The sequence below is a fragment of the Hyperolius riggenbachi genome, chromosome 3, assembly GCF_040937935.1.
Source record: "Hyperolius riggenbachi isolate aHypRig1 chromosome 3, aHypRig1.pri, whole genome shotgun sequence".
Taxonomy (NCBI): domain Eukaryota; kingdom Metazoa; phylum Chordata; class Amphibia; order Anura; family Hyperoliidae; genus Hyperolius; species Hyperolius riggenbachi.
Window position 1 is genome coordinate 413926990 of NC_090648.1, and position 21105 is coordinate 413948094.

The 21105-nt window shown below is 43.1% G+C and overlaps 2 protein-coding genes across 5 annotated transcripts in view; both read left to right on the forward strand.

Moving 5' to 3' along the window:
* Positions 1 to 21105, forward strand: part of LOC137564104 (E3 ubiquitin-protein ligase RNF14-like) — a 69011-nt gene that overhangs the window by 2713 nt on the left and 45193 nt on the right. For 2 of the 4 annotated variants that reach the window (XM_068277477.1, XM_068277480.1), the window contains exons 2-4: positions 12916 to 13076; positions 16258 to 16409; positions 18598 to 19107. In XM_068277477.1, the coding sequence (XP_068133578.1) occupies positions 12923 to 13076; positions 16258 to 16409; positions 18598 to 19107 (816 nt within the window). In that variant the 5' untranslated portion in view covers positions 12916 to 12922. Of the gene's footprint in view, positions 1 to 11561; positions 11584 to 11750; positions 11811 to 12915; positions 13077 to 16257; positions 16410 to 18597; positions 19108 to 21105 lie in introns of those variants that run through there. The other 2 variants (XM_068277479.1, XM_068277478.1) reach the window with 2 other exon arrangements.
* LOC137564105 (E3 ubiquitin-protein ligase RNF14-like) overlaps positions 12997 to 21105 on the forward strand; it is a 189976-nt gene continuing 181867 nt past the window's right edge. Inside the window, exon 1 of the mRNA XM_068277487.1 lies at positions 12997 to 13076. The gene's annotated coding sequence lies outside the window, so the exon portion shown is untranslated. The remainder of the gene's footprint in view (positions 13077 to 21105) is intronic.

The following is a 21105-nucleotide window of genomic DNA, read 5'->3' on the forward strand; positions in this document are numbered from 1 at the left end:
AGAAATGATGCTTATCCTTGTTCATTTGAGGGCTACATTACCCAACAGACCTTTAGATCCCTGCGGCTACCTGGCACCACCAGAGAGTGCAGAAGACGCAAGTTTGGTCCTGACAGACATGTGATGTCCATTCTTGTCATCTTGAAAACTTCCCCAACAAGCTTCCAGATGCCTGCACTCACCCCACGCCAGACAGCAGCTTCTGCATTTCAGCTGTTCACTTTCCGATGTGAGCCTGCTAATGGAGTTGCTCACTTCTCTTCCTCTGCTCTCTGGTGAAGGGTGTCGGCAACATGGGATGATAGAGCACTTCTGCCAAGAGGCTGCAGTTGGAAACACACTTCATGTTACGATTGCTCGTGCCACTTACCTCTCCTCGCATCCAGCGCTGACTCCTGCAAGGGTGGCGAGTGTAATGATCGCTCGTTACACTCCAGCCACCGAGTACCATGCTGTACTCTTCGTTTCTGTCTCCGCATGGCAGAGGATGCCAGCCGGACGTGCTTCCTTGAGCTGGCATCCTCTGTTGCTAGACGCACGTACGCCCCTCTGCTGCCCTTATATTGCATTAGCCGTAGGCAGTACTGCACTTTCCCTAATTGAGAGGCGGGGTAGTTAAACCCTGCACTCTCACACTTCTTTGCTGTTGCATCCCTAGTCATCAGCCGTTCCGTCGCTGTTTTCCTGCAAGTTGTTTCCCTTTTTGGCTTTCCTGCTACCAGGATCTCCCCTCCAAGTCGTTTTCCCTTTTTGACCAATCCCTTTGCTACACCTGCCTGCAGCCTAACCAGGATTCTTGCACTCCCTGTCAGACTCCTGTCTGCCATCCTTCCATCCTTGTTTCCTAGCCTGCACTTCCCGGCCTGCCTCCCTGTGCCTATCCCTGTTTCCTGTCAGGCTCCCTGCCTCACTTCTCTGTCTGCTGCACTCCCAGGGGTTTCCCTCAGCCTGCAAGTTCCCTCCGGAGCTCTCCTGTCACCTGCAGCCTTCCTGGAGATTCCCGCAGTCTGCCAGTTCCCTCCAGGAACTTGCAGCTTCACTGGGGATTCCCTCTGCCTGCAAGTTCCCTCCTGAGCTCTCCTGTCACCTGGGGATTCCCTCAGCCTGTGAGTTTCCTCCTGTCACCTGCAGTTACCTGGGTTTCCTCCAGCCCGCTCGTTCCCTCCTGGGTTCCTAGCCTGTCAGCTCCCTTCCTATAGACTACCTCTGACTGTCATTACAGTGGTTTGCAAAAGTATTCAGCCCGCTTGAAGTTTTCCACCTTTTGTCATATTACTACCACAAGCATAAATCAATTTTATTGTAATTCCACGTGAAAGACCAACACAAAGTGGTGTACACGTGAGAAGTGGAACGAAAATCATACATGATTCCAAACATTTTTTACAAATAAATAACTGCGAAGTGGGGTGTGCGTAATTATTCAGCCCCCTTTTATCTGAGTGCAGTCAGTTGCGCATAGACATTGCCTGATGAGTGCTAATGACTAAATAGAGTGCACCTGTGTGTAATCTAATGTCAGTACAAATACAGCTGCTCTGTGACGACCTCAGAGGTTGTCTAAGAGAATATTGGGAGCAATTACACCATGAAGTCCAAAGAACACACCAGACAGGTCAGGGATCAAGTTATTGAGAAATTTAAAGCAGGCTTAAGGTGCGTACACACGCACTACAGCAGCCAACGACGGGTCCGTCGGCACCTCCCGCTGGGCGGGTTTTCAGCAGACTGTAGTGCGTGTGTACGCACTGTCGGTGGACTGATAAGGCTGTTACTGAACGATAGTGCGTACACACGCACTACAGTATGCTGAAAACCCGCCCAGCGGGAGGTGCCGACGGACCCGTCATTGGCTGCTGTAGTGCGTACCTTTAGGCTACAAAAAGATTTCCAAAGCCTTGAACATCCCACGGAGCACTGTTCAAGCGATCATTCAGAAATAGGGGTATGGCACAACTGTAAACCTACCAAGACAAGGCCGTCCACCTAAACTCACAGGCCGAACAAGGAGAGCGCTGATCAGAAATGCAGTCAAGAGGCCCATGTTGACTGCACGAGATCTACAGCTCAGGTGGGGGAATCTGTCCATAGGACAACTATTAGTCGTGCACTGCACAAAGTTGGCCTTTATGGAAGAGTGGCAAGAAGAAAGCCATTGTTAACAGAAAAGCATAAGAAGTCAAGTTTGCACATATTTTACATTTTAAAATGTTTCGCCATAGTGCCCCGAACTGGAGTATGTAAACTTTCGCTCAGGGTCATTTGGGTAGTTTGTATAGTGATTATGATTTAAAAGGAGTAAACACAGTTTTTTGACAATATTATTGAGTTATAAAGCGCCAACATATTCCGTGGCACTGTACAAAGTAAAAAACAAACATGCGGTACAAAATAATACAATGGTGTACACCAGGGATCCCCAACGTTTTGGGTCGAGGGCCGGGTCAACATACTTCAGACTGCTGGGGGGGGGGCAAATGATACATAAAATGATGTAGAAGTCTTTGCGGGCCAGCCAGTGAATCATACCTAGATGACAATCTGCAGTCCAATTAGACAGCAGTGTCACCTGATGTGGAATTTGATTGGAAACCAGCGAATTACTGCTTTCTGGCTTCCATGTGGATGGGTGGTGCCAGCACTTCTATTCTATATGCCGACCACCAATATTTAAAGAGACACTGAAGCGAAAAAAAAATATATGATATAATGAATTGGTTGTGTACTATGAATAATTTCTAGAAGATTAGCAGCAAAGAAAATATTCTCATACTTTTATTTTCAGGTATATAGTGTTTTTTCTAACATTGCATTATTCTATAATATGTGCAGATTACACAACACTCAGCATTCAAAATGATTCTTTCAGAGCAGTCTGTGAAGTAATGACCTCTCCTCTAGCAGAGAAAAAGTAAACAGTTCACTTACAGTTGAGATAATAAAAGTCAGATAACAGCCCTCTCCACGACTAACTTAGTCGGAGAGCTTAAAGAGGAGCTGTTAGGTATAGGGTCTCAGAGAAAATAAACACATATATCAGTAGCTAAAGATTGGCTGTACTTACATTACATATGCATTTCACTGTCCACGTTTGGATTTCACAGAATTTGTATATAGTATATGCAGAGATAGATGCTCCTGACAGCTCATGGCAGGCTCCATGTTTGTGAAGCCAAATGTGTCGTCACAGATAAGCTCGTTCTTGAACAACACGGTGTGCAGTGAATATTAATGAGCCATGTGGCTAGGAACAATAGCTGACTCCTGCAGTGTAGTCTGCCCGGAGATTTATCAGTGCTACGCTCTGCACTGATTACACAAGCTGCTGTACCGTCTCATTAGCAGCCGAGGGGAGGGCCCCAGAATGCTTTGCAGTTTAGCTGCGGCTTGCGTCTTTATGGGTCTATAACAGACTAAGATAAGCACACATCAAAGGTAACTGAAATGTTTATCTTCACTAATGGCTTTTGAGCTTCCTTCTAAACTGTTTAACACAGGAGAATAGAGGTTTAAATTAGCTTCTGCAGCCTGACAGTTACTCTTTAATGGCTTGTTTGCATATAGATAACAACTGGAGTTTCTCAACTCTTCCTGTACTGGAAACAATTAGACTAATGCATCTGATCTTAATGTTTTATTTCTTAGCTGTACTACACATACAAATCATAATATCATAATTTTTTTTTCGCTTCAGTGTCTCTTTAAAGATGTAGCTGACCACATCTATAAGTAATACATTTTGTGTGGGGGGCCGGTAAAAAAGCCTCAGGGGGCCACATTCGGCCCGCGGGCCTTAATTTGAGGACCACTGGTGTACACCAATATACAAAATACAGAATTAGTAATTACAGTGACAAAAAGTACATAAAATGTATAACAAATGACAAGAAACAAGGCTCTATAATGTTATCATTCATATTCTATGGAAAATGGTTAAGAAATCAATCATAAATTCTGCCAAAATGGGCACAACTGTAATTTCCTGCTGTAGCCGTTTATCACAACTTTTATGCCAGGTACACACCATAACATTTTTGATTTTCTGATCTTTTTTCTTTATTGTTTTTTGAATCGTTTCTTCGATCACGCTTAATTCAGTTCTATGAAAATTGATAGAAAAAAAAACAATAGAAAAAAAGCGATAAAAAAAAAATCGAAAAATCGAAATTCAAATTGGACATGTTGGAAATAATAGATCTGGCAGGTAAATCTGCCAGAAAATTGTATGGTGTATACCTTGCATTAACATGGGCGCTTATGGCAGTGTCCAAACTTCCACTTGGCCTTTTGATTCCCAAATTTGTCTCTTCGCCAACAGTGACTCAACCCTTTCCAACCCTCTTAATCTCCTTATGGATGCCAAACTGTTAGATGTGGGTGGAGTCTCAAGGAGGATGGAGTTTCATAGCACGCTAGTCCCATGTTGATCCCTACTGGTACTCTACTGGCACGCGGGTAGATCACGGGACGAAAGAGCCCATGCTGACGCCATGCCGAGTGCACCCACCATAGCTGACCTCTACAGTCATACAGCCAACTTAACACTCACTATACACCAGCAACACTGTTGGTCCTCCTTGACTGTCCCTTCTGAGAAGTGTGCAGACTCGCTAGGTGTGCTGCTGCACATGAAGCCATATCGAAGTTGATTATGCTGGACTGCTTGCTTCATTTGCTTCATTAATCTACTCATGTCATCGCTTGCTGCTGCTTTTCATCTCCATGCTTTATATGCCTCTTTGACTGGTGACGGCCCCATCAAGTGTGATCTGATGTGTGGACTGACTAAATCGTCACTGTAGAGGACGAAAGGGGATTTATGGAAAGCACTGGCTGTGATCTTGCAAGTATTGATCTGTTCTGGGACTGTTCTTACTCTCATTAATACAAATCATTGCTTTGAAAAACGAGATCTGATGAGCGCTGTAATTGAACTGTGTTTCAGAGAGAGAACTTGACTATAGAAATCAGTAATCATTGAGGCTGCCACAATCTGGAATGTTGTATGAAGCCACGTGAAGTGATGTGTGGTGTGTATGGGAGGAATTGCTGATCATCCTTTGACATTTTTTGTTGCTTTTAGATGTATGTTTAATTGATGTTTACTATCATGAGCTATTCGCAATAAAGGTTGTTTGGAAAAGTGAGGTCTGGAAAAAACTACACTGCTCAAAAAAATAAAGGCAACACAAAAATAAGACATCCTAGATCTGAATGAATGAAATATTCTTATTAAATATGTATTTCTTTACATAGTTGAAGGTGCTGACCACAAAATCACACAAAAATTATCAATTGAAATCACATTTTTGGAGTCACACTCAAGATTAAAGTGGAAAAAGACACCAAAGGCTGATCCAACTTTGATGTAATGTACTTAAAACAGGTCTAAATGAGTGTCAGTAGTATGTGTGGCCTCCACATGCCTGTATGACCTTCCCACAATGCTTGGGCATGCTCCTGATGAAGTTGCGAATGGTCTCCTGAGGGATCTCCTCCCAGATCTGGACTAAAGCATCCTCCAACTCCTGGACATTTGGGGGTGCAGGGGGTGGCATTGGTGGATGGAGTGAGACACGATGTCCCAGATGTGCTTGATTGGATTCAGGTCTGGGAAATGGGCGGGTCAGTCCATAGCATCAATGCCTTTGTCTTGCAGGAACACTCCAGCCTCATGAGGTCTAGCATTGTCTTGCATTAGGAGGAACTCAGGACCAACCGCAGCAGTGTATGGTCACACAAGAGGTCATTTTGCAGGGCTCTGACAGTGCTCCTCCTCAGGGGCAAATGCAGGATTTTTAAGGGTGGATTCCTGAAAGGTCCAGAAGCACTCATGTCCCCGAGTGCTTCCGAATACAGGTGGCTCCATATTGCCCATGCACAAAAGTGCGCTGGCGTATTACGGAGCTGCCTATCTTTGGAAGTACTCAAGGACACAAGTGTTTCTGAGGGCTTCTGGAAGCAGCAAATTTGAACAGGGGACAGCGCTGGAACAACTCCCCGAGAGAGGAACGGGAGATAGACTTAGTTTGAACAATTCAGTGGAATATGTCACATGTCACATAGCGCAAGCGATACCCATATGATGCAGGGATATATGCATCTGCGGAAGATGGCGACGCTATATAAATACTAAATAATAATAATTTGCCTCACCAGGATTGCACTTTTATTTAGCTTTCCTGTATGACAAGAAGACACAGACACCCAGCACTAGGGAAAGAGGGAAACAAAGGTGAATGAGGGAGGGCTGGTGCACACCAAGAGGGCTTCTGAGCGTTTTTCAAATCAACATTGATTTGAAAAGCGCTTGGCTAATGTTACCCTATGTGGGTGTTCCCACAGCAGCGTTGTGATTTTTTCAAAATCGCAGTTATACCGCATGTAGCATTTTTTTGAGTGATTCATTCAGAAATCGCTCTGAAAATCGCACTCACTAATTGCTAGCGATTGCTATTGTGATTTTGGCGTGCACTAGCCCAGAGAGAAGAGGAGTGGAGAGAAATTGAGAATAGCCTGAGATGGAGCATTATCTGTATTGCAGTCCCACATCACACACAGGCTACTTGCCTGTAATAGGACTCCTGTCCCTGCCATTCTCTCACACAAGTCAGAAAGCAGCCCTCCTGGAGTCTAGGAACTGTCATAAAATGTTCACCTTGTTTAACAAGCAGCAGTCATTATGACATAGGGGAGAGACAGATTTTTGCCCACGGACCCTCCAGGCAAGCTCTGCATCATGCTGTGTATATATACCAGCTTGCCTGCCCATTAATTGCAGTTTTATCAGCTAGCCTAGTATTTTGCATTGCCTTACAACAACAAACCTGAATACACCAGACACCAGCCCTAAATCACTGAATGAAAGGGGGCCTGGGGGGAGATTGCCCCCCCAGGTGGAGTGGAGAGACTGAGATAGAGCAGATAGCGTATCTGTATTGCAGTCCCACATCACACAGGCTACTTGCCAGTAATGTGTCTCCTGTCCCTGCCAGCCAAATCCAAAAAAGCTTTATTGGCAGGACCAAATACATTTAGCATTGCCAAAGCAAAAACAAAACATTAACAACATGGTGGGGAGGATTGTGGGAATAGCGGAATGATATAGGTATACTGTCCATAGGGGTATGGAGAATGTAAGGGATGGTCAGCCTCTCACACAAGCTGCAGGCAGCCCTCCTGGAGTTTAGGGACTGTCAAAAACTTTTCAACCTGTGACATACCTTATGTAGCTGTCTACAATGCAGTCTTTACAATAGGGAAAGAGCTGAGTTTTTCCCACAGACCCTTCAGGCAAGCCTCTGTATATTTACCAGCTTGTCTGCTTCAGCGATTTCAGGGAATTTTTTTAAAGGTACAGGAGTCTCAGGGGGGTGTTCCATACATCCAAAACCCCCCTCTGGATACGCCAGTGCTCCTGTTCCTCCTTGCACAAAGGCAGAAGTAGCGGTCCTGCTGCTGGGTTGTTGCCCTCCTATGGCCTTCTCCACGGTTCCTGATGTACTGGCCTGTATCCTGGTAGCGCCTCCATGCTCTGGACACTACATTGACAGACACAGCAAACCTTCTTGTCACAGCTTGCATTGATGTAATCAACACTTGTAGAGAGTAGGAGCACTCACATGTATAGTTCAAAGGTGTGCCTAGACCAGCACCCTGGTACTGTGAGTGGCCAAATCCAGCAAAGGGTCGGCACCACCAATGGTATTTAAATCTCAATTACATTTATTGATGCAAAAATATGCATGAAATAAAGTAGGTACAGACTGCTGTTTCGGAAAAATCCTTTTCAAAGCTGCATGTAGTGATTTTTGCATTGATATGACATCCTGGATAAGCTGCACTAATTGAGTCACTTGTGTGGGTTGTAGACTCTATCTTTCAGGCCTGTAGGGATATCCACTAATGAATCAGTTCCAATGCCCCAATCTACCTCCACACGCTTCACCCTATGTGGCACGTCCCCGCTTGAATGAGAGGTGAGAAGACAACACCTATCCGACTTCGGTTACACCCAGGCCTTTAGTGTGCAAGTTATTGGACCTGAATACAGGGTGAGCAAATAAACTTCCAGGCCTAAACAGGGATACAGAGTAGCAGAGTCCAGTAACAGTCCAAGATCATACACGGGTAAACAGAGATATCGCAGTACAGGAGGGCTAGGCAGAAGAGAGGTCAAGATCGGATGCGAGGTCAAACCAGGCAGCAAACAGTCTTAAAGATAATCCAGGCAATAGGTCGGTTCAGGCAGCACACAAGGGAGGTCCATTAAACGAGCAGAGGTCAGAGTCCAGATAATCCAATATAATAACAGCAGGTAAACAGAGCACTCAGCAAGCTAGAGCTATCATGGGCAACATGCAACTGTCACAGCAAGGTTTAAATACTGACAGCATCCAATCAGTGGCTGGCCACATGCACACAACAGCCAATCACACGCAGGCATTAATAATGTTTAAGTGTCAGCTGACAGAGAGATCAGCTGACACAGGTGTCAATACTTGCCAGCTGACTAACCAGTTCTGACCAGCAAAACATCCTGACTGTGTGTCAGCTTTAGCATACTGGTCAAGGGCATCGCCTCCGACATGAGACCAGGGTTCAATCCCAGCCAGGGTCAGCATCCATTATATTCATATTTATTAAATAAACTCCTGCCTAAGTGTCAGCTGACTATCCTGTCAGCTGACACTACCTCTGTCTCCGCCTCAGACCATACTGCATCCAAGTGGAGCGAGACATCCACCCACCAGTATGTGCAGAGCGATCACCAGCGGAGGATGGCTGCCGACATGTGGAAGTGCCTGGACGCGACCCGCTCTTGGCAGAAACGGCCGTGTCGCTGGATCCCGGAGGTAAGTCCCTTACACTATCTCATGCTACCACTAGATTGAAAGCACTGTCAGCATTCAAAAGTGACCAAAACATCAGCCAGAACCACTCCTGTATTGGAGAGGTCTTTCTAATTGCCTATAATTGCCACCTGTTGTCTATTCCATTTGCATAATAGCAAATATTTTTTTGTCAATCAGTGTTGCTACCTAAGTAGACAGTTTGATTTCACAGAAGTGTGATTGACTCGGAGTCACATTGTTTTGTTTAAGTGTTCCCTTTATTTTTTTGAGCAGTGTATTTTTTTTCTTTGCTTGTTTTAAGTTTATGAACTTGTTTGCAAACACACCAGCTGATCTGGAGGTGAGAGGAGAGGCTGGTGCCCCCGTCACCTCTTAGAGATGAAGACGCTTGTTTCCTTTTAATCAAAAAGAGTGATCTACTGTAGTTACTCTATCATTAAACTGTAAAGTATAACAGCCAAATATAAATGTAAAAAGTAGTTTTCTGCTTATTCTTTGTTATTAAACACTTGATGGTCTCATCTTGTGGCTGTCCTTCGGTCTGTACTGCTGCTGTAGCACACATTCACATCTTTGACAGAGCAGGGAACTTGTGTTGGCCACGCTATGTACCAACATGGATCATGCTCCTAAACAATTGTGCACAGTAGCTCTGGCTGAGAGCGTCCTGGACTTTCTTTGTTTGGAAACAATTGTGCACGCACAGCGCACTCCCTGTGCTGGGTGGGTTGGGGGCTCAAAGAGTGTGTACAGAGTGGACAACACGGGGGCTACAGTGGCACAAGAAGGGGCCACTGAGTGTCTGATAATCTGAAGAATAATCAGGTAGCTTTAATATTTACATTTATTTTTGCCTCAAGATTAGCTTTTGATTCCAACCCTAACCTCTCCCCCCACACACACACTTCCACTTCCTCATGAGAATGTTTTAAAATAACTTCAGGCCAAGATCTCCTATGTTCTCCACTAAACTTCAGGTCCACAGAAGCTTAGTAGTGTTAACGTGTAACGTGAATATTCAAATCCAGGAACTTTGTTCCAAAATCAGAAACCGAATCCTTACGTGTGCACTGCAGCAGGGGTTGTTGACTCACCCTTGTCGCTGCCTCTTTGTTCTGCTTTCCATCACAAAGAGGTATGTGAGAACTGTCCAGCAACATGGAGCACAGTGGCCAGAGGCGTTGACAAGGGTGAGTTAACAACCCCTGCTGAAGTGCATGTATGAAGATTCAAAATGTGGTTCCAAATTTGAATATTCAAGCACATCAGCACTAAACCTTTGTATATTAGATTTTTTTTTTTTTACTTTCACTTCCACTTTCTGACTACTTCACATTTTGCCATTTCTCCCCTTCATATTCTGTCAGGATCTCTCCTGTAGCATGTTCTGTCGCTTGCAGTGGAGCTGCAACTGGGCAGTTCTGACTTGTCTGCTTGCATTCGGTTGCGCATTCGCAGTAAGTCTTATTGGCCTCAATTCACTAAGATCATGCTAGAGATAATAAGGCAAGAGAAAACTTACCTCCACACGTGAGAGAGTTATCTTACCTCTTCATTCCTTAAGTTACCTCTCCTGTAATTAATTTACCTCCTCTGTAGTTAATTTACCTCCTCTGTAGTTATTTTCACACGCAGTTAATTAACAGCCTGTCTTTAACTCTGGAGTTATTTTAAGGATTGGAGAGTTAATTTAAAGACAGAAGAGTTAACTTTAGGCTTGCCTGAGGAAAAATGTTTCCTGAATACTACATGCCTTATCACCATGGTAACAACTCTAGAAGAGTTATTAAAGACAGGAGATAAGTTTAGTGAATTGAGGCCAATGTCATTTGCAATCACTCTGCAGTTCAGGATGCTGTCAGGATTCCTCCTATGGTTTGCTGCAGATTGAACTGTAGCCAGATAGCCCTGGATTTCCTGCATGCATGTTGTTGCATAGTACTGCATGCATTTGTTATGATAGTCTTTCAGCTAGCAAATGTTAATCAAGCCAGCTCAGGATTGAATGATTACCATTCAGCTGTGTGGAAATTTGCATACCTGCATCCATTGGCTGATGCCGGCATAAAAGTCTGTCTCCCATTTCAGACTCCTCCCGACATAGCGTTCAGCTCTCTGAGTTGTCGTTGGGTCTATGCTGTGAAAGTTGTTATTGTAAAAATGTATAATGCCTTGCAAATATTTAAGCAAAGAGAGCAAGACCAGATTCCTAGGGAGAGTGAGAAAAGAAACTTTTTTATGCCTGTCCTGCAATTGTTGCAGTATGGTCATCAAGGGTGATACCTTTCCTCACCCTCAATCTGGTGACAAAGTGAAGATTATAGGTTACTACACCTGTGAAAGTGCCTTTATGGTCTACGTAATCAAATGCCTCTGCAGCCTCATGTATGTGGGGAAAACTTCAAGAGGTGTAAAATCCCGAATTCAGAAGCATAAAAACAATATTAAAAGATTTGCAAAAGGTGAAGCAAGACATGATAAATTGGTTTCTAGACATTTTAAAGGGCATAATGTAGTCCAACTAAGATGGTTGGTACAGGACCACGTTGACCTGTTACCACGAAGGGGCAACAGAAAGAAAGAGATTGTGACTCGAAAAATAATTAAATGGATTAGGCGCTTGGATAACATAACGCCTAAGGGCTTAAATGTGAATTTCAAATTTTTTTTTTTTTAATTTTCTCTGCAGGAAAGAATTCTGGTGACTAAAAAGCTGAGGACTTGACAAGTAAACCATATGTAAAAAAAAAAAATTATATTACAGTACTGAACAATGTTTGTGGAGCTCTGAATCATGCTGCGAGGAGCATTGCTCTATCTAGCTATAAAAAAGCATATCAAAAAGTCTGGCCGAAGCAGAGCGAACTGTGTTTGGATTGGAGTCTGGGTGAAGCAGAGTCTGGCTGGAACATAGCGGAGTCTACATGACTGGATGTAGCAGAGTGGAATCTAGCTGTAAGGGCTCGTTCACACTCTAGGCGTTTGTGGGTTTTTTTTTACACGTGGGCGATTTTTAAAATCGCCCACCAAACGCTTGTGCAATGAATTTCTATAAGAAGGTTCATATCAGTGCGGGTCGTGCGCTGTTCGTTCAGTAAAGTGGGTGGTGCACCATTTTTGAGGCGATTCCGCCTCAATGGAAAGTATAGGAGAAACGCAAAATGCTCACAAAATCGATTTGTGTAGTGATTGTGTTTGTGTTTTTAAGAATAAATACATTGTATTTATTATTTTCCGGGTCAAAGAGTTCACTTCCTGACTTGCGTCAGGGAGTGAATTACAAAACCGCTTGGAATAAACGCTTAGAAAACAAATCGCTAAGCACAAAAACGAATCGCCCACTCAAGCGCCGGGAATTGGAATAAAAAGACGCCTCAAAAACAGCCCAACGCGGACGGACACGTGAGACGAACGCAATGTGAACAAGGCCTAAAAGAGTAGAGTCGAGCTGAAGAAAAGCAAAATCTGTCTGAAACAGAGTGGAGTCTGGGTGAAGCAGAGCAGAGTCTGGTTGGAACATAGCGGAGTCTACAGTACTGGCTGGAGCAGAGTGGAGTCTAGCAAAGCACAGTGGAGTCATATGCAGAATTGAACTCTTTGTGTTCTATGCTGCATGGCCTCTCGGGCTAAGCTTTGTGACGCAGCCCCATCCGCTCCCTTCTCTGTGCGCCTCTGTGCAGAGCACAGTTCTCTTTTGCTTACTAGTACTTCCACATCAGGCTCCTCCTGAACAAGACGACAATGGGGTATTCACACTGCTGATACCCACTCCAGAAAGCCCCAGATAACTGAAGACATGGTTGGGAGCGGTCAGTATTTCTGGTTCTCAGTCATTCATTACGGTAGCCACAGAAGTCCGTAATAGGAGACAGGGATTGTTGTAGCCAGCTGGAGGGCTCTTGGAGTGTTTGTTTTTTGTTCCATTCTGATGCTTGATCTCAGTATGGTTCATCCGCATATATATTTAGCTTAATTTTTATTTGGTCTGAATATTTAGCTTAATTTCTATTCATAACAAAGTTGTGATGCATTCATTATTGCTGTCTTTTGACCTTCACAGGTAACCAATGTCAAGTGAAGATCAGGAAGCCCAAGAGGATGAACTGCTAGCTCTTACTAGTATATATTCTGAAGATGAGTTCAAGAGAGCGGACAATGTCCCTGGAGGGAAATTCCAAGTGTGCCTGGAGCTTCCTCCAAATTTTAAAGTATCTGTGAAATGTAAGTTATTTACATGGGTCCTTATTTAACTAATGTATCTCCTGAGTTTTTTTTCCCAGGTGATATTGTGTCATTTAAAAAAAAATAATATTTTTCACTTAACAATCGGAAAAGTAGTTTAACCACTTGAGGACCGCAGTGTTAAACCTCCCTAAAGACCAGGCCATTTTTCAAGAAATGGGCCACTGCAGCTTTATGGCCTCGCTGCAGGGCCGCACATGTCAGCACACAAGTATTCCCGCCCCCCCCCTTTTCCCCCCACAAACAGAGCTTTCTGTTGGTGGAGTCTGATCGCCCCCAAGATTGTTTATTTATTGTAAATATTTATCTTATTATTTTTTAATAAATTTCCCTATTTTTGTACATATTTTTATATTCCACCCTCCCTCCCACCGCCAGCAAATCCCCATGATCAGCTGTCATAGGCTTCAGCCTATGACAGCCGATCACCCTTGAGCCTTTGGAGGGGACAGCCGTGTCATACGGCTGTCCCCAGTACAGCGCTGCCTTAGATCGCAGCACTGTACGGGGTAATTAAAGTCAATCGACCAAAAAAGGTTTTATAGAAATCTCAAAAGATTTTTTATTATTAATCCAAGTACAAACAAACAAACAGTTAAAAAGCCAGGTGGCCACCCAACACCTCTCCAGCGCCGTCACACACACACCAACCAGCACTTCTACCTAATAATGATGAAAAACAGGCCCGCAGGACCTTACGCCGATCGGAGTTAGGCAGTCCTGGGGCTGCCGTGGCGGCCACGCCCATCGGCGTGACACAGTCAGCAGCAGGTTAAAGAGAAACTGTAACCAGTAAGTGAACTTCATCCCAATCAGTAGCCGATATCACCTTTCCCATGAGAAACCTTTACCTTTTCTCAAATGGATCATCAGGGGGCTCTGTATGGCTGATATTGTGGTGAAGCAGCCCCTCCCACAGTGTAATGTCAGCACCTAGGTACTGACATCACACTGTGGGAGCCTTGTTGCATTGTGGGAAATAACAGCTGTTTCTAACTGCCAAAAAAGCAGCATCTCCTTCCAGACATCATCTGCCAGCAGTAAAGATATCGCCATGAAATAATGTCAGAGTGTAATGCTGTAAATACACGAGTCGACTCGGGCGGCTCGATTAGCCACCGGATCGACTTCCGCCGTGTCCCCATGCGTCCCCGCGTGCGCCCGGATCGATTCCCGCTCGCCCTCACGGGCGCTCCTTATCAGCCGCTCGTTTTCTTCCCATTGTCCGCCCGCGGGGATCGAGCGCAGACTGACTAAATCATTTACAAATAATTATTGTATAAATTAAGCACTTTTTTCACCTTTCACCTTTAAACATTACTTCAAACTTATATTAAGTATTTTCTTGCTTTGCGGATGCTTTAGAGGTATTTTATTGATAAGATGTAAACATTTCTCCTGGATAACACTGATCATGGAAATGCCTTGTTTGAGTTCCTTCCCTCAGATAGACGTTTTAGATGAATCCACATACACACAAGTAGACTGAAAAACAGCTTTTTCCTATCTGACATAAACTTTTTAAACTCAGAATCTTCTCTGAAATAACTGTGTCATTTTTAAATATTTTTTTAAATATTTGGCATACTTATGTAATTCCTCTATTTCTGTCATTGTTACTATCACTATGTCCCTTATATGCACTGTAGGGCTGTCATGAAAAGTAATTTTACTATGTTACACAACAGTAAAGTGCTTAAGAAAAGTCAGGAATCATTGAATGGAGGCCGTGGAGTATGTTCTTATATAATACAAGTAGATGACCTGCTTCTAAACAAATTCTATTAGGCTTTTGACCATATATGAAGCCACGGGGTAGATCAGGGCTGGGAAAACTACGGCCCACAGGCCAGATTTGGCCTGCTGGCATTATGATGGTTGCCCGCTGATAGAAGGCCGGATCTCACTCTGATCCTCTTCTTACCCAACCACACTTGCCAGCGCCGATCTTCACAGTAATGGTGGTGTAATGTGACCTGCTGTTATTACATACCAGAGTGTCACATGACGCCGCCATCGCCATGGAGATCACCACTGGAAACTGCGATTGGGTGAGTTAAATCCAATCTACAGAAGTCTGGAGGGAGGGAGAGAGAGAGACAAGCCGCGGGCCGCATTCTGAAGGCATGCAGCCCTATCCTGCAAAAGTTTGCCCATCCCTGAGTTTTATCCTGGACAGCAATAAACCGCTTCAGTGATAGTGATAACAAGTAGACTGTGTAGCGGAACTTGTAAGGATTAAAGTGTAGCTCTATGTTTACATATATAAAAAATTATACATATCAATGATATGCAAGATGTTTTAAAATGTTATTTTTCATGTAAATTTGTGTTCTGAGTACTATAAAAGTAATTGAGAAATAGAAGCCATCTTGCTATATCTCCCTACTATTTCTCAACAGCAGGCAGCCCATTTTGATTCAGCCAGTTACAGTCGATGAGATAGCAGAAAATGTTTGCTCCTGGTCTTGAACTTTGCTTTTAACACCTTCTCAGTTTGCATGGCTACCCAGCAGTACATTAACCACTTTTCTGCCTTCATAGCCACTCAATGCTTAAAGGACTTCTGTCGCGAAAATATTAAAATTTAAAATACATGTAAACATATACAAATAAGTGCGTTTCTTCCAGAGTAAAATAACATAGGAGAAAAGTAATTTATGGCTCATTTTACTCTGGAAGAAATATACTTCTTATTTCTTTGTGTTTTAAATTTTAAGATTTTCACAACAGTTCCTCTTTAAACACTTCACGCATTGGTATGCGTTAGTACGCGGTTTTTCCATAGCAGTGCATTGTGAAAAAATTTCAGTTAAAACGCGTTAATCAGTTGCTCTCAGTTAAAACGGGAAAAAAAACGGATTTTCAAAGTAATGCCCATGTTTTCATATGGTACCTTTCACACTTAACGCGTTTTAACTGAAATCCTCTTCCCAATGCAGTGCTATGGAAAAACGCGTAGCAACGTGCACTAACGCATACCAACTGATTCAGTGTAAATGGGGCCTTACTGTTTCACCTCTTCTCTTATGCTTGTCCCCTGGCTTCTACCATGACTAGTGGGAACAAACAAAGTAAAAGTTGTTAGGTGTACGTTTATGAGATGAAAACTCAGCAGTTGTCAACTTAAATTACACTTTATCTTCTCTATTGCCTTTAGCCACCTCTGCTACAAATGCTGTCACAGAGAACTTTGAGGACACTGTTTTCTTTCTGCCTCCAATCATCCTGAACTTTGAACTACCTTCAGGTTACCCGTCCTCTACACCACCTATCTTCACTCTCAGCTGCAAGTGGCTTTCACCTAAACAGGTGTGGCAGATGTGTTTATGTAAGGGTGTGTGTCTGTATTTATTGCCAACACTATCAATAGTTACAGTATAAGCTTTCTGGTTTTGTAGAGGCTGCTAGTTAGAAAATAACAAGTACTGTATATTAAGTATGTATGTCGTCAATAGATCACTGGCAGATTCAATCAAAGTAATCTAACCTTCCAGAGATGTCCCACTCTATGGCTGCATTTTGCATTGAAAGACACTCTGAGGCTTTGATCATGTCATTGGCGTAATGGTTTCCTGCAAAACAGTGCAGAAAATGTTTGTGGTTTACAAACACATAAAAATAACAAAAATAATAATTTGGAATGTCTGGGCTTTGCATGACAGTGTGCTAGTATAAAAGTGGCCACACACCATACAATGTTTTTAAATATGTGTTCAATTTAAGAATTACAATCAATTTTTCTGACTGATTGTAACATTTCAAAAATATGACCAATATACCACACACATGTTCAATTTCCCCCAATTATGATAAAAACGATTGGAAACTCTGAGAAAATTGCTAGGGTGTGGATATTAACCTGCCTGGCGTTTTGATTCCGCGGGAGGGTTTTTTTCGGCCAATTTTTTTTTTATCATGTAGCTTGCCTAGTGCTAGCTACAGTACATGATTCTCCTCTCCCTGCAACCCTCCCTCCCACCCTTCTGATCGCTGCCGGTGTGAAGACCCATCCGGAAATCCCGTTACGAACGGGATTTCCTTTAGGGCTTCCCCCGTCGCCATGGCGACGAACGGAGTGACGTCACAGAGAGTCCCGATCCACCCCATAGCGCAGCCTGGCGGTGATTGGCCAGGCTGCGCAAGGGGTCTGTGGGGGGGGCACATTTCGCAGCAGGTAGCGGCGCATCGATGGCGAGCGGTGGCGATCAGGTAAGACATGCAGCTAGCAAAGTGCTAACTGTGGGTTTTAAAAAAAAATTATCCAAATCGGCCCACCAGGGCCCGAGCAATCCACCGCAGCGTTATTGGACAAGCTGAGCTTGTCCGTAACGCCCAGGTGGTTAATAAATTGACAATCTAACACACACCATACAATCTTTAGAAAATTTGAAGAAAAAAATCCAGCATTCCGGATCGATAAAAATTGGAAAAAATGGCAAATTCGATCAGATTTTTCAGCCAAATGAAAAAAAAAGCTTTATTTTTTGGGGGGAGATCTGATCATATTTATCGAATTGCCGTAAAATCGGATCATTTTATTGTATCGAGTGTGGCCTCCTTTAGTCTTAAAGCATGGCTTTACAAATCCTAGGAGGCAGGAAGCCAATATTCCTTGGATAATACAGGAGGTGCCTAATATTTCACTTTTCTCTAATTGTTTTCAAGGGAACTGGTTCTCAAAACTTCCCTGCTGGTTTTTGGATTGGGCACACTAGCTCCCAAAACTTCTCAGCTGGCTTTTGGATTGGGCAGACTGGCTGCCAAAACTTCCCTGCTGGATTTTGGGTTGGGCAAACTTGCTCCCAAAACTTCCTTGCTGGCTTCTGGATTGTGCAGACAGGCCCCTAAAACTTCTGCGCTGGCTTTTGGATTGGGCAGACCGGCTCCCAAAACTTCCTTGCTGGCTTTTGGATTGGGCAGACTGGCTCCCAAAACTTCACTGCTGGCTTTTGGATTGGGCAGACAGGCCCCTAAAACTTTCTTGCTGGCTTTTGGATTGGACAGACTGGCTTCTGAATTCCATAATAATTTACAGAATGTGTGTTTTCATTGTATCACTTTATGATGTATGCTCAGTCTATGAGAGTATATTTTCCTAATCAAAAGTCAGTTGGGGATTATCAATATTTCTGCCATCCTATACCATTCGATATTTACCAGATTTCTGCATAAATGTAATTTAAAATTGCTCAGAATACTGCCATTGTTAGCTTTGTATTGCCTGGTGTTGTACAAGGCTATGCGGCTGTGGATCACTCGCAGTTTGATAAAAGAACAGCCTTTTCCAATCACTCTTCAGTCAGAAAATTTGAAAAAAAATCTCTTCAGTCAAAATGGAGAACAGTCCTAGTTTTTAATAGATTTTCAATCAGTGTGATGTTTATGTCAAATACCTAACCTATGAAAAACATTAGGTAATAGATAGTAGTCTTATCCCATGGTTCTGTCTTTCCTGTCTCAAAACTGGAAAGTACATTTTTTATATTTTATCTTTCAGCTTAGTCTATTGTGCCAGCGTTTAGATGACTTATGGGAGGAGAACAAAGGATGTGTAGTCTTATTTGCTTGGATGCAATTTCTGAAGGAAGGAACTATTGAATACTTGAATATAAAATCGCCCTATGAAATTGATGTGGAAAGTAATGGCATGCAAATCTGGATGCAAACATCTGAGGAAGGAAGCCCCTGCAGTACCACAGAAACACCAGAAGAGGGAGCAGTTGACAGACGGGCCATCCAGGATGTAGAGTCGGTAGCAGCCCTCATCAGACACATACTTGACTTTAATGAAATGCAACAGAAGAAGTGTTTTGAAAGCAAACCATTCTTATGCAATATCTGTTTCTGTGAGAAGCTGGGCAGTGAGTGCACTTACTTTATGCAATGCAGCCATGTTTACTGCAATAGCTGTCTTAGAGACTACTTTAAAATCCAGATTAAAGATGGACAGGTCCACTCACTCAACTGTCCAGAGATCAAGTGTACCTCAGTCGCTACTCCTGCTCAGGTAAGCTGTTATTTCTTTAGTTTCACCTGGTATTGATACAGTATGCTTCAGTTACAGTTTACAATGTCCTCATAGGGCATTATCAGGTTTCTATGAAAATGTACATATGTCTTTCCAGCGCATTTTATTACCTCCCAAAAATTAAAGCAGTTAAAGAGGAACTTCAGCCTAAACAAACATACTGTCATTACATTACATTAGTTATGTTAATTGAAATAGATACATAATATAATATATTACCCACCCTGTTTTAAAAGAACAGGGAAATGTTTGTGATTTCATGAGGGCAGCCATCTTTTTGGTTGAAAGAAGGTGACAGGGACCATGAGACACAGTTCCAACTGTCCTTTGTCCCTATCACCCCTCCCAGTTGCTAAGCAACGAGAACAACAACCTCAGAAATTCCATCATGCTTTTCACAGCATCAGGGGAAAATTGCCTGGGAAGTTTTCTTTGTTAGGGCGGAGCTTAGCTTCTGTGCAGCTAAAAATCAGGCTTTGGTAAGAAAAACAAAGTTCTGATACTGTGAAACTATTAAAGAAACACCAAGCATTTTCAGTGCTGCTGAGTAGATTTTTAGTCTGGAGGTTCACTTTAAGGGTAGTTTCATTTTATATTTTGAAAATATTTTGCCAGTAGCAAAGTGGCTTTGTTACTTCAGATTATGTAAAGGAATAGTCAGGATTATGTGTATGGAGAACATTTACTTCAGGGAGTAGAAAGTATGGCCTATATAGGGTTAGAAAAGCTTGCTCTGAAGATTATCTCCACAAACAATAATCATAATTTCATGAATTTAATAATAGGAGACTCATTATGTAGATTTTCTGCAATGAAGAAGGTGCATTTTAGAACATCAGAGAGAATACAGAAAAAGACACAACCAGAAGCCACTTAGTAAAGTATGTTTAACAATTTACTATCAAGTGCTCATTATGGGCTTGAAATGGTGACCATAGTTTGCGACTGTGAGATTGAGGAGGAAACTAGCCTAGGTCTACTTGGGGTCCATTTTGGCATGGAATCTCTTCCTAAGTCGTTCTCCAGTAAGAATTTTGTCCAGAGACCAAAATACCTTTAGTCTAAAATATAATATAGCACTGTAACGCTGGGTAATTATGTGTATAAATGAGTACACGATAAATCGAGGTCAGATCGTCAGCTATGGTCATACACGTAATATCAGATAATCTGCGGTACAAAAGGACTAATGCAAAGCTAGGTCAAATAACAGGCTGAGGTCATACACGTAAGATCAGATGGCTGGGATACAAGGATGAGACAGAGACAGAGTCGTTAAGCTGGCCGAGGTCTATACCGGGTATCAGATGACTGTAGTACATAGGGAAGAGGCTCGCCGTGTCATACACAAAATAACAATCAGGATAATATACAAATTACAATATATATATATATATATATATATATATATATATATCTGGTCTAACTAGAGTACATATATATCGGCAGAGTCTGCATATATATATATAGCTCTGTAAACTAGCTGACTAGGCACAATAGCAAGACAAGGTCCAGCACTCAGCGAACTGATAGCTATAGCGGACTCTGTGGAACTGACGAGCCAAGTCTTAAATAGTAAGTAAAGTGCAAGCACGCTCCCTAACCTCTAGCCAATCAGCAGCTTCCTTAGTGTCAGCTGACCGCTGTGTCAGCTGACCTGCCTCACACCCGCCTCCTCAGCCTATGAAGGCTATTGTGCATTGCGCGCGCCCGTCTGGAACCATGGCCGGGATCACCGTGCCTATCCACATCTAGAGGAGAGCCAGGGATGCCGCCAGAGGAAGACGGAGCAGACGGCCTCTGACGCTGCCCGGAAGCGCCGACGGCGCTACCGGCCGCGGCATCATCCAGGTTTGTTACAAGAACAAAGAGAAAAGGGAGAAGTTGCAGGTGAGGAGTGTGTGCCACTTACCTCCTAAAGATAATAGGCTAGGAAAATATAGCAATTATAATGATATATTCATGCACCATCTTTAG